This window comes from Schistocerca nitens, chromosome 6 (genome assembly GCF_023898315.1).
Source record: "Schistocerca nitens isolate TAMUIC-IGC-003100 chromosome 6, iqSchNite1.1, whole genome shotgun sequence".
Taxonomy (NCBI): domain Eukaryota; kingdom Metazoa; phylum Arthropoda; class Insecta; order Orthoptera; family Acrididae; genus Schistocerca; species Schistocerca nitens.
Genome location: NC_064619.1, coordinates 657780151 through 657794737, shown reverse-complemented (window position 1 = coordinate 657794737; position 14587 = coordinate 657780151). Strand labels below are relative to the sequence as shown.

Below are 14587 nucleotides of genomic sequence, written 5' to 3'. Positions count from 1 at the left end.
TGGAATAACAACAATATCAAAGGATAGATTGCTACTCACCACTTTGAGATGTCAAATCACAGACAGGCACAACAAAAAAGAATATTAGAAATATTTTTACTTTCAAACAAAGTCCTTCATCAGAAACAGAACTATCACATATTCACACAACTCACATACACATGGCTACTGTCTCCTGGTGCTAAGATCAGAAACAGAAGTAAAATACAAAATACGCTTTTAACAAAATATGATCAGAGCATACTATCACTCTTATGACCCCCCAGAAAATTGGACAAACTGGGAGCAATTATATGAAAATGAGTGTAACAGAATGATGGAAAGACTGCAACTGACCGACTGCTGTTAAAGTTGCAAATAAGCAGTCAATATTAGTAAGACAAAGGTCTATACACAACACTCAGAACTGCCAAAGAATAAGAGACTGCACAACAGTGTAAAGTATATCTTCAAGATAAGGTGGTGATAACATAGTCAACAAAATGTGTCCAAAAATCACGTGACACAGTAATATAGATACAAGGTATGCTGGAAAGCAAGATAGAGCCTGTGGGTTACAGGTTACCATATGTGGCGTCCTTCCATCAGTGGTATACAGAATGTCAATATGGGGTGCATGGGTCTCACACGGCAAAACAGTATCCACATTTATTCTTCACACTCTGCGTTAGGCTGCATGGTAAAAGCTTGCAATAAAGTCTCAAACTATTGAACAATCTGCATGTCAGCAATGGTTAGTGGTGCTTGAGTTAGCTTAGAACGTCTCATGTAGGATTAATCAGATTTAAGTGCACATAAAGAGTTATATATTATCCAACATGTGATGCATTCACGTTACATGTACTCAGCCTTATCATGCACCAGATGGAATCCTGGACTGCATGCACCACAAAAGGACTGCAGGATTTCATCAGTATTATTACAAATATCACAATACCCCACAGAATACATTCAGTGGCGTATGTGCTCTTGATCTAACACTGTCCCATATATTGCCGATTCCCTCTTATCTGTGCTATTCCACAATGGTGGCATGGCTGTAACATAACTCGAGAACATGCTAGACTAAAAAACTGGAAGAATCGCTTTTCAGGCCAAATCACAACAAATCTGTAAGCAGGACATTATTCCACTGTTCTTGAACTATCTCATGATAGGCAAAACATCACATTAGTCCAAGCCACCAGATACCTTTTTTGTGTGGAACTGCATCTGGTGGATCACTGAACATACAGAGTAACTTCACAAAGCAGACACTACACAGTTCAATGGCGAAGTGTAAATCAGAGACTGACACAAGATCACCAACCAGGGCAGGTGCCATGATGGCTGTGCTCAAGGCAAAATAACAATACTGGGACTTAGTTACAGCAATCACTCAGCATAGTCCATACTCTCATTTAACATAAACAAGGCGTATGAACAACTTAGTGGATAAAGTCAGAAAGTCCATTCAGCTGTTTGCAGATAAGATGATGCTGTTGTGAAGTGGATGACATTTCGTAAAGCAACATATTTGCACCAATAAAGGGCACAACCCATTGTGGTCTGATTTCATAATTAGTGATAAGACACTAGAAACTGCCAAAGTTGTCAAATATCTAAGAGTACATATTTGTAATGAGATTAATGGAATGACCACATAAAATTAGTTGTAGCAAAAACTATGAGGAGATAGCTTACCCTTGTTCAGCAAATCTTTGAAATTTCTGTTCAGTTTGGGACCCTTACCAGATGGGATTAATAAAAAAACAGAAATAAAAAAGTAGCTTACTTCATCGCAAGTTTGTGTTGTAATCATGAAAGTGTCATGAAAATGCTCATCCAACTACAGTGTCAGATGCTACAAGAGAGGCATTTTGTATATTGGAGAGATTTGCTATTAAATGCTGAGAATGTACATTTTAAGACAGAGTTAAGCAATATTTTACTTCCTCCCACATTTATCTTGTGAAATAACAGCAACAGTAAAAGTGGAGAAATTTACTAACAGTCATTTTTCTCACGTCACAGCGAAAGCAACAGGAAAAGAAGGGAAGTGACATTCAGCTGCTACCACACATCGTAAGACAGTTAGTGCAGTATAAATTTAGATCTCGATGAATGTTTATGAACTTTTCTTTGCTGACAATGCAAGTGCCATCATAAGCCTTGAAAATGCAAATCATATTTTCTTGAAAATTAATAACTGGTTCTCTAAAAATGGGCTGTTGCTGAAACTAGGTAAAACACAATACATGCAATTCGGCATTGCAGAAGGCCTAACCACACCTTTAGAAATAACACATGACGACAAATTACTAAACTAAACAGAATATATTGATAAGACCCAAACTGGAAGTTACAACTTACATGCCTTCTTAAATATCTAAGCTCTGCAAATTTTGTGTTATGGATAATATCCAATTTTGGAGGTTGAAATGTAAAAATTTTGATTTTTCTTTTCTTATTTTTATTCTTTAAAGTCTTACAGCCACCATATTCTGGGGTAAATAGTCATGAAGAAAAGGTGTTTGTTACACAGAAGTGTGTAATAAGAATAATATGTGGTGCTCACTCTTGAGCCACTTGTAGACAGCTCTTAAAACAATAGGGAATACTGATAAGAGCCTCATAGTACACTTTCTCGCTTACGACTTTTGTTGTCAACAATCAATCACAGTTTGAAAATAACAGTAATATTTATAAATACAGCAATACATAGAGAAATTATTTACACTATCCATCACTCAGCCTTAGTATGGCACAGAAAGAAGTGAAGTATTTAGCCGTAAAAAATCTTTGATCATTTATTGAGTAATGTAAAGAATATAATGGACAATAAAATTAATTTCAAGCACAGACTGAAAACATACTTGCTTGACATTTTTTCTACTCCATAGAAAATTAGTAGTGTGATATGTGGGTATCAGTGACAATCACTGTGTTATTACTGTATGAATTAAGAAATGTATAGGTGCATAAAATCTGGAGAGAACTGCATCAAGAAGTAAGACTGTGTATTGTGTCGTTGTTCTGGTCTTCAGTCCACATACTGGTTTGATGCAGCTCTCCATGCTACTCTATCCTGTGCAAGCTTCTTCATCTTCCAGTACCTACTGCAACCTACATCCTTCTGAATCTGCTTAGTGTATTCATCTCTTGGTCTCCCACTACGATTTTTACCCTCCACGCTGCCCTCCAATGCTAAATTTGTGATCCCTTGATGCCTCAGAACATGTCCTACCAACCGGTCCCTTCTTCTTGTCAAGTTGTGCCACAAACTCCTCTTCTTCCCAATTCTATTCAATAACTCCTCATTAGTTATGTGAATTACCCATCTAATCTTCAGCATTCTTCTGTAGCACCACATTTCGAAAGCTTCTATTCTCTTCTTGTCCAAACTATTTATAGTCCATGTTTCATTTCCATACAGGCTACACTCCATACAAATACTTTCAGAAATGACCTCCTGACACTTAAATCTATACTCAAGGTTAACAAATTTCTCTCCTTCAGAAACGCTTTCCTTGCCATTGCCAGTCTACATTTTATATATTCTCTACTTCAACCATCATCAGTTATTTTGCTCCCCAAAGAGCAAAACTCATTTACTACTTTAAGTGTCTCATTTCCTAATCTAATTCCCTCAGTAACACCTGATTTAATTCGACTACATTCCATTATACTCGTTTTGCTGTTGTTGATGTTCATCTTATATCCTCCTTTCAAGACACTGTCCATTGCATTCAGCTGCTCTTCCAGGTCCGACTGTATTACTGTACAGGCAATATTGTACGACAAGTTCTGTAAAGCTAGCAATAATTAATTATCAAGTACTGGTATTGGTACAAAAGTATTTACTACCTTTCTAACAATATAACGAAAGGATAGTTGCTACTCGCCATATAGCGGAGATGATGAGTCGCAGAAAGGCACAACAAAAAGAGCTTTTGGCCAACAAGGCCTTTGTCAAAAATAGACAGCATACACTCAGACATGCACACACATAAATGCAGCTCACACACAGATGTCAGTCTCTGGCAGCTGGAGCCAGAGACTGTGGTCATCTGTGTGAGCTGCATTTGTGTGTGTGTGTAGTACGCGCGCTGTCTATTTTTGACAAAGTCCTTGTTGGTTGAAAGCTAAGTTTCCGACAGTCTTTTTGTATGGTGAGTAGCAACTCTCCTTTACATTATATTGTTACATTTCATCCTGGATTTTCCATTATTTTATTTATTACCTTTCATTGTCATTTTTATTGTACACACATTTTTTTCAGATTTTGTAAGCAACAAATTCAGGTTTCAGTGGTACACAACTGCTATTGCAAATGCATATTTTACTGCGCAACAAGAATGGATATTAGTGACAAAATTCCTCACACAAGAAACCAAACATAAGCTGCATGGCATGCTTACAAAGGACAATTACAAACCTCTGATGGTGTAGTATGGTCTTTATTCCTCTCTGGTGGACTTTTTTCAATATCAACCACTGTTATCATTTGACTCCCTTCCTTTTCTCCAGATCCAGCTGCTTCTGTGGGCAGTGACTTCTCATCGTCTGTGTCAGCTGTGTTAAGTGCTCTGAAGCAGTTCACAACCTGGGGAGATTTGAATCAGCATAAATATAAAGCATCCCAAGAAGATTTCTTGCAATATTAGAAGTGAGCACCTGTGACACAGTTTATATGGCAAGAAAAGAGTGCTCTGAAGCAGTTCACAACCTGGGGAGATTTGAATCAGCATAAATATAAAGCATCCCAAGAAGTTTTCTTGCAATAGTAGAAGTGAGCACCTGTGACACAGTTTATATGACAAGAAAAGGCAGAAGCCACACACGGAAGGATGCCTACAAAACTCAGAAAAGAGGATTTCAAACTCACAACTGAGGATAATCGCTAAAAAGTAGAACAGTATTATGATCACAAGAGAAAATAATACTAACAAATCATGTGACTGCTTATTAAGAAACAATTATACACACACACACACACACACACACTTTTGTTAAATACAGTTTAGTAATTTGTTTATTCATTCAATGGTGGCCTAAAGAAACATGTTGAAAACAGTGTGATCGATACCAATAGTTCAGTGCACTACACTGAGATGATATAACATATCAAATTTACACTTGATGATCAGTCTATTTCAATAGCATTCTAGTATTCACAAGATTTCCATTATAGGACTCAGAGAAGCATGTTCTTGCTACTCAGGGAAACCACAAAGTCTTTTCATGTGTGTCTCTGATGACTGTGTACTAACCCCGCATTTGTTGTTCTTTCCAAGGAATAATTCGAACAGAAAGTGCAGGACAAAGAAGGTAACACCCAATAGAATGGTACAGATATACTGACCATCAATTAATCACATGCAGCATGGTTATCAATAACACCATTATTCGAGTATAAATGGTTTCCAATTCCACTTTACACTGCATGATCATTGTTAGTGTAGAGGGAGGTGGCATCGACAGTGACGAGCAGGGTGTCAGGTGGTAAAGGAACAAGAGCGTTGTTCATCACTGTTGATACTGCCTCCCTCTAAATTAACATCCCCAATGACCATGGCCTTGCTGCTATTGAACACTACCTTTTCCAACACCAAACTGTCTCCAAACTTACAACATCCTTCCTTGTCACTATGATAAGTTATATCCTCACTCATAATTACTTTCCCATTGAATATATCACCTATGCTAACCTACCATAGGCATGGCAGCTGCCATTTACTCCACACCTAGAAGTCCCTTCCGAAAAGCCTGGCCAATTGTGGTCTTCGCACCTGTAGTGACAACCAGTCCCTCTCAAAATATGCCAAGAGTCTCTCTGAGGCCTTCACAGACCAAAGTTACTCTCCCAACCATGTCCAGAAACAGATATCCTGCCTCATCTCATCAGTCACCTACCACACCCCACATACCTACAGTCCAGCCAACGACAAATGAGCTCTTTTCTCATGACTCAGTACCACCCAGGACTACAGCAACAGAATCACATTTTCTGCCGGGGTTTTGAATACCTCTCATCCTGCTCTAAAATAATGTATATCCTCCACATCGCTCCCACAATAGCATTCAGCTGCCCATCCAACCTACACAATATCCTTGTCCATCCATACTCCCAAACCCTTGCTTCATGGCTCATATCACTGCAATACACCCTGATGCAAGATTTATCTCATACATTCTCCCACTTCCACCTATACCTACTGTGGTCCGATCACAGGCATCTCCTACCCCATCAAAGGCAGGACCACCTGTGAAAGCAGCCATTTGATCTAAAAACTTAGATGCAACCACTGTGTCACATTCTATGGGGTCATGACAACTAACAAGCCATCCACATAAATGGCCACTTCTAAACTGTGGTCAAGGGACAGCTGGACCACCTAGTCGCTGAACAAGTGTCCCAAAACATTTTCATGACTGTTTCACAGTGTGTGCCATCTGGATTCTTCCCAGAAACACCAGCTTTTCTAAAACACACAGATGGGAACTCTCCCTACAACATAGCCCATGTTCCCATAATCCCCTTGGCTCAACCTTCGCTAGTCACCATCCTCGACCTGTCCCTTGCCTGCTCCCACTCCAGTATCACACGTGTCTCCTATCCCACCAATGCACCTAAACAGTCCTTTCCTCTTCCCTCTTCTCTCAACTCTCATCACCCCCCCCCCCCCCCCCCGTCCTATCAGCATAGCACAGCCTCCCAATGCTGCACCTAGCAGTCATATCCTGTCCTCACCATGTCCCTGCAGGCTTCCATTGGCAGCACTAGCATCTTCCTCCATCACTACCCTGCTTACCCTACCCACCCCTACCTCATGCCTCTTTGTTACACCCACTACCTAACCCAACTAGATTTCTGGTCATGTGACACATAGTCACAATTGGACCTTATCACCTGGTAAAAGTGGTTCTGTGTGTGTGTGTGTGTGTGTGTGTGTGTTTTGCCGTGTGAATATGTGTGAGCTTTTTTTACTTCTGAAGAAGAAATTTGCCCAAAAGCTGAAACTGTAAGACAGAGATATCAAAACCATATTTTGAACTGGAAAATATTTCCAGAGGCAGAAGCATAAGCGGAACATAATTTATTGAATATGAACCACACATTACAAGTGAAGAAATTGAAAAGAAAGGTGGAAATTAAAGAGATGGCACCTGGGTAAGTTTAGAGACCCAGAGGTTACTGAGAATTTCAAAGAGAGCATTAGAAAATGACTGACTGAAACAGGGCAAAGAAACACAATAACTTATGAGTGAGTGGCCTTGAGAGATGAAATAGTGAAAGCAGCAGAGGAGCAAAGAGGCAAAGTCCCACAGAAATCCTTTGATAACATACAATATATTCAATCAAACTTATGAAATTAGAAAATATAAAAATGCTATAAATGAAGCAGGGAAAAGACAATACAGATGTCAAAAAAAGTGAGACTGACTGGAAGTGCAAAATGGCAAAGCAGAAGCAGGAAAGGCTAGATGAGAAATACAAGGATGTAGAAGAATGCATAACCAAAGAAGATTGACACTGCTTACAGAAAAATTACAGACACCTTTGGAGAAAGGAGGAACACCCATATAACAAAGAGTTTAGATTACAAACAACTGTTAAGCAAATAGGGGAAAGGTGTAAGAGAAATGAAACTGGAGGCAATATTATAGGCAGGGAAGAGGCAGTAAATGAAGATGAGTTCAGAGATATGATACTATGAAAATAAATTGTCAGAGCACTGAAAGATCTTTGTGGAAACAAGGCCCGTGAAGTAGAGAAAATACCCTCAGAATTACTGAGATCCTAGGGAGGGCCCCAGCTGATGTGCATAATATATGCAACAGGCAACCTCACTAAGAATGTAATAATTCCTATTCCAAAGAAGGCAGGTTCTTACAAGTGTGAACATTACCAAATTACATTGCAGGCCAGAAAACCTCGATCGCATACCAGAATGATAAATTGTATCTTAGGTAATTTTCTGTGTCAACTGTGCCGCACAGAACTTGTCGTGAAGAACTGCATTGCATCAGCAACACCTTCCATGATAAACAAACAGAATCCTGCAAACAATGGGTTAGAGTGCTAAACAGAGAGGTCATCAACCTGCAAGCACTGACTTATCAACAACAAATGTGGTATTTAGTCTCACTGCGGTGAAGCCCCCTCCCTTCTGGTCGGAGAATCCAGTATTGTGGTTTGCCTAACTTGAGTGTCAATTTGTTTTGGTCAACAGCAAACTCAAACAGAACTAAATCTAGTTATGTGGTGGCTCTACATAACAAGCTAATGGCTATGGAGGTACACGACAGCCTAGCTTCACTGCCAAGCATTGAAAAATACATCTCCATCAAGCATGCACATGTAAGATGTCATATAGTCAGAAGCCAAATGACTTGAAAAATTGGTCCGCGCAAAAGAACTAGGCAATCACACACCGTCTCAACTACTGTGTTGTCTTTGCACACTCGTAGGCAACACAATTAATGATGATATTCTATGGAATACACAGTTGTCACACTTGCCTGCGGATGTACAAAAATTAGTCATACTTTGTGCTGGTGACCTCTATGTTCTTGATCAAACTGCACTGAGCAAATTATCAAAACGTATTCTTCCACAGGCTTCGCAACCATCTTCACCAGCACAAAGTCCTCTGGGTGCACAACAAGTGCAAGTAACTGAACCATCTAAGCGAATTGTGGCCCTTCAAATGTGGCACTCCACACACGCCTAGTGATGGCAACATTTTCCAGCAGAAAGAAGTGTTTGCCAACCAGGGAGGATATCATAGGTATCACAGAAAATTTGGAGCTGTGGCTCGGCCATGTCAACCACCCTCTGACACGGAAAATGTCGCCAGACATCAGTAGTGATGGCAGCTGTTTACAAACTGGACAGCAATCAACTGTTCATAATAGAGCACTCTATGAAGCTACAATTCCTCATTGGTACAAGTGCTGATGCCTCAGTTTATTCTTCTTCACATCTTTCACAGCAAAGTATCAATGACAGTCACCTGTATGCTGCGAAAGGATCTTCTGTGAAGACCTACAAGAATGTCACCTTACCTCCAAATTTCAATTTTCGAAATTAATTCATATGGAAATTTATAGTCATCAATGTGCTATACCTGATCACTGTAGCACAGTTTTATGGCCCTCCCACAGATCTTTGCCACCAATGCTTGCTTGACTCTACAACACAGCTGCCTGGTCTTGGACACCTACACCACATAAACAATGCTGGTTACAAAGTGCTGGTAACCCATCATCTGAAGTCCTGTTACACCAGTTCTCTGGAGTTATCCATGTGTCACCTATCGCAGCACCAGTAAGACATTCAATAGTTTGTCACATTGGCACCAGACCTGACCATCAGTCCACACAAGACCTTGCATCTTCCTCCATACAAACTAAAGTCCGCAATGCCAGAGTTATCTTTTATGTTGACACAAGACATCAATTGCACTTCAGATAGCAGTTGGACTCACAATTCCATATTGTCTCTAAGAAGAGCAATGGGTGGCAGTCTTGTGATGAGTTTTACTAAAATATCTTCTTCCTTTATGTCAAACAAATTCACTGATAAATTTACTGCTTAAACCGATTATTTTTTAATTGATCTCAAATTCAAATCCACAGATATTTTAAAATAATTTTTCCTACCTAGTATTCTGTAGGGACCTTTTCCTTCTCAAAGTACACAAGCATACAACCATCACTCTCTAGCATTAATCTATCCAATTCTAGCTCTTCCCCCAGACTCAGCTGACTCATCATCAAGCATTTGTGAAAGACTGTCTCTTATCATCAAAGCTGTTATTTGTGAGCATTCTAATTTAATTTTCAGACTCAAAGGCGCTACAATATAGTTCTTTCCTTACAGTTTTACGTTTTGATATAGGTTTATTTGTCCCGCCCCCCCCCCCTTTTTTTTTTTTGCAGTCCCAGAAGTTTGATGTTTCCTTAATGTTTCTCTTTACTTTCTCTCAGAGTATTTCTTGTTTTTCAAGAGTATCTGTGGCTATTTTGCTTCATTTTGTATGCCTACAACTTTTTCTTGTTGCAGCCTTGAGATACAGTTGAACTCGTTCTGGTGAACCCAATATGGTGCTGGATTTTGTATTACTAAGTGTCCTATTTCACCTGAAGTACCACTGCCACTCTACTGGCTATGCTTCCTGATATTGAAGGAGCTGTAAAAGTGGATTGCCTAAAGATTGTTTCATCCTTATTCCTTTTATTAAAATGAACATTAAGAATCTCAATAGACTTTTTGTAAACTTTCTGTGCTGGCTTCAGCTGCTGATGTTTCAGCCGGCACAGCTTTTATTGGGCTTGGGGGACAGCAATGTAAGAACCCAAAAGTCTCCGTCTGTGAATACATCTCTGTCAATAGAACATATGCTCATTTTCTTGAAACCACTGACAATGTTACAATGTACGAGAGTAAATCTGGCCATCAGATTCTGAAACACTTTGATGTAAAATGTGTCACTAACCAGATGGATTTGCTGCACAAATGGTTCCAGGAGGAGACCATTTAAGAACAAAGCTTTTGATGTTAACCCTCAGAAAAATAACCATTGAAGGAACATGGTTCCTGAGAGCATTTATACATGCAGTTAGCATTACTAAGTGTCCTATTTCACCAGAAGTCACACTGCCAATCTGTTTTACTCCTCTCGGGGCAACTACTTTACTAGGTTTTTGATTAGTTGTCACACCTGTTTCATCTGAATTCCAAATACAGTGTGGTGGAAAAGGGCCTAATCGCCACCGCAAAGTCTCTAGACTCCCTTTTTTGTAAGTCAGTACATCATTTCTGCAATGGGCTTATGTACTCTACTAATCTTAATTCTTCAGCACCATTAACCACCTTTTTGGTATCATACTTGATATCATAAGACTATTCATCAGTGCCAGTTTCTCAAATGATTGGAAATGTCAAACAACTATATTGACTCTGACATTGTTAATTTTACAGGTGTCTCTGATAGAAATCTTGTTCTCTCCTGGAGAACTGATGGCTTTCACAGCTTTATCAGTAGCTTCTGTATCATCAGGGACTTTTTGTCTCTTTTATGTCCTGGAATTGCAACCTACAACACAACACCACAAAATAACAACATCTTGTATCTTGAATCACTGATCCAAAGTACATGATGTGTTTAGGAGTTGATATAGAAGACAGTGCAGTTTGCAATGGAAATCTGAACTACTACTTTCAGTTTAGTTTTAAATTTACAAACTATGTGTGGGATTACTGACCAGATCATACAGAATGAAGTAGGGTACATGATGTATTTATTCTTCAACCTTAGCAAAAGTCATCAAAAACCAAAAACTAAACACAAAAAATACATGCAGTTGCTCAGCACAAGGACAGACTGGCAGAGTGCCCTGGTGAGTAATGCATGAATCACTTCAACTCTTGCACTCTATGTGGCAGCACATTCTGAACCAAGTGAACCATGGTACAGCACGACTAAGGTACAAAGTCTCCTCTACACAGTTTCTTGGGCTTGACAAAATTTTACTGATGTTTTGACGTGCCTCTCAATAAATTCCTTTAAGGTTTGCCTAAATAGGGAAACAAGCTATAGTGGACTGATGGAAAGCATCTTTTGCCAGAGTGAAAACTGTGATTACAGTAGCTGCATTATCAGTTCATCCTCTTCTTGATGCACCTCTTTCAGGTGTTGTTGTTGCGGTGTTTAGTCTGAAGGCTGGTTTGATGCAGATCTCCAAGTTACTCTATCCTGTGCAAGCCTCTTCATCTCTGAGTAACTACTGCAACCTACATCCACCTAAATCTGCTTACTGTATTTATCTCTTGGTCTCCCTCTATGTTTTTCCCCACACGCTTCCCTCCAGTACTAAATTGGTAATCCCTTGATGTCTCAAAATGTGTCCTACAACAGATCTCTTCTTTTGGTCAGGTTGTACCACAAATTTCTCTTCTCCCCACTTCTATTCAGTACATTATCTACCCATCTAATCTTCAACATTCTACTGTTGCACCACATTTCAAAAGCTTATATTCTCTTCTTGTCTAAATTATTTATCATACACGTATCACTTCCATACATGGCTACACTCCATACAAATACTTTCTGAAAGGACTCCCTGACACTTAAATCTATACTCAAGGTTAACAAATTTCTCTTTTTCAGAACTGCTTTTCTTGCCATTGCCAGTCTGCATTTTATATGCTCCCTACTTCGACCATCATCAGTTATTTTGCTTCCCAAATAGTGAAACTCATTTACTACTTTAAGTGTCTCATTTCCTAATCCAATTCCCTCAGCATCACCTGATTTAATTTGACTACATGCCATTATCCTCGATTCGCTTTTGTTGACGTTCATCTTATATCCTCCTTTCAAGATACTGTTCATTTCATTAAACTACTCTTCCAAGTCCTTTGCTGTCCCTCCCAAAATTGCAATGCCATCGGCAAACCTCAAAGTTTTTATTTCTTATCCCTGGACTTTAATTCCTACTCCAAATTTTTCTTTTGTTTCCTTTACAGCTTGCTCATTATACAGATTGAATAATATCAGGGATAAGCTACAACCTTGTCTCACTCCCCTCTCAACCACTGCTTCCTTTCCATGCCCCTCAACTCTTACAACTGCCCGCTGGTTTCTGTACAAATTGTAAATAGCCTTTTGCTCCCTGTATTTTACCCCTGCCACCTTTAGAATTTCAAAGAGAGTATTCCACTCAACACTGTCAAAAGCTTTCTCTAAGTCTACAAATGTTATAAATGTAGGTTTGCCTTTCCTTAATCTACCTTCTATGAGAAGTCACAGGGCCATACTGGCTCGCGTGTTCCTACATTTCTATGGAATCCAAACTAACCTTTCCTGAGGCTTGGCTTCTATGAGTTTTTCCATTCTTCTACAGATGATTTGCATCAGTGTTTTCCAGCCGTGACTTATTAAACTGACAGTTCGATAATTTTCACACCTGTCAGCACCTGCTTTCTTTTGAACTGGGATTATTATACTCTTCTTGAAGTCTGGGGGGATTTTGCCTGTCTCATACATCTTGCTCACCAGATGGAAGAGTTTTGTCATGGCTGGTTCTCCCATGACTATCAGTAGCTCTAACGGAAAGTTGTCTACTCCGGGAGCCTTGTTTTGACTTAGGTCTTTCACTGCTTCATCAAATTCTTCATGCAGTATCGTATCTCCCTTCTCATCTTCCTCTACATCCTCTTCCATTTCCATAATACTTCCCTCAAGTGCATCTCCCTTGTATAGTCCCTCTATATACTCCTTCCACCTTTCTGCTTTCCCTTCTTTGCTTAGGACTGGTTTTCCATCTGAGCTCTTGATATTCATACAGGTGATTCTCTTTCTCCAAAGGTCTCTCTAATTTTCCTGTAGGCATTATCTATCTTACCTGTAGTCATATATGCTTCTACATCCTTACATTTGTCCTCTAGCCATTCCTGCTCATTATTTTAGATGTTTGTATTCCCTTTTGCCTGCTTCATTTACTGCATTTTTATATTTTCTCCTCTCATTGATTAAATTCAGTATCTCTTGTGCCACCCAAGGATTTCTACTAGCCATCGTCTCTTTACCTACTTGATCCTCTGCTATCTTCACTATTTCATCTCTCAAAGCTACCTATTTTCTTTCTATGTTCCTTTTCCCTATTCTTGTCAATCGTTCCCCAATGCTCCCTCTGAAACCCTGTACAACCTCTGGTTCTTTCAGTCTATCCAGGTCTCATCTAGTTAAGCAGTTCATAACCAATAAATTGTGGTCAAAGTCCACATCTGCCCCTGAAAATGTCTTACAACTTAAATTCCGGTTCCTAAATCTCCGTCCAACCATTATATAATCTATCTGAAACCTTCCGCTGTCTCCAGGTCTTTTCCATGTATACAACCTTCTCTTATGATTCTTAAATCAAGTGTTAGCTATGATTAAATTATGCTCTGAGCAAAATTCTATCAGGCAGCTTCCTCTTTCATTCCTTTCCCCCAGTCCACCTACTACTTTTCCTTCTCTTCCTTTTCCTACTATCGAATTCCAGTCCCCCATGACTACTAAATTTTTGTCCCCCTTAACTATCAGAATAATTTCTTTTACCTCTACAATTCCTCAATCTCCTCCTCATCTCCGGAACTAGTCAGCATATGAACTTGCACTACTGTGGTAGGTGTGGGCTTCGTATCTATCTTGGCTACAATAATGCGTTCACTATGCTGTTTGTGGTAGCTTACCCACGTTCCTATTTTTTTTATTCATCCTTAAACCTACTCCTGCATTACCCCTATTTGATTTTGTATTTATAACCCTGTATTCACCTGACCAGAAGTCCTGTTCCTCCTGCCACCGAACTTCACTAATTCCCACTATATCTAACTTTAACCTATCCATTTCCCTTTTAAAATTTTCTAACCTACCTGCCCAATTAAGGGATCTGCCATTCCATGCTCCAATCCATAGAATGCCAGTTTTCCTTCTCCTGATGTGGAAGTCCTCCTGAGTAGTCCCTGCCAGGTGATCCGAATGGAGGACTATTTTACCTCCAGAATATTTTACCCAAGAGGTTGCAATCATTGTTTAACCATACAGTAAAG

At 39.5% G+C, this 14587-nt stretch overlaps 1 protein-coding gene across 1 annotated transcript in view; it reads right to left on the bottom strand.

The window, feature by feature from the left end:
• LOC126262985 (probable RNA polymerase II nuclear localization protein SLC7A6OS) overlaps positions 1-14587 on the bottom strand; it is a 50138-nt gene that overhangs the window by 14393 nt on the left and 21158 nt on the right. Inside the window, exon 3 of the mRNA XM_049959939.1 lies at positions 4418-4585. Coding sequence (XP_049815896.1) covers positions 4418-4585 — 168 coding nt within the window. The remainder of the gene's footprint in view (positions 1-4417; positions 4586-14587) is intronic.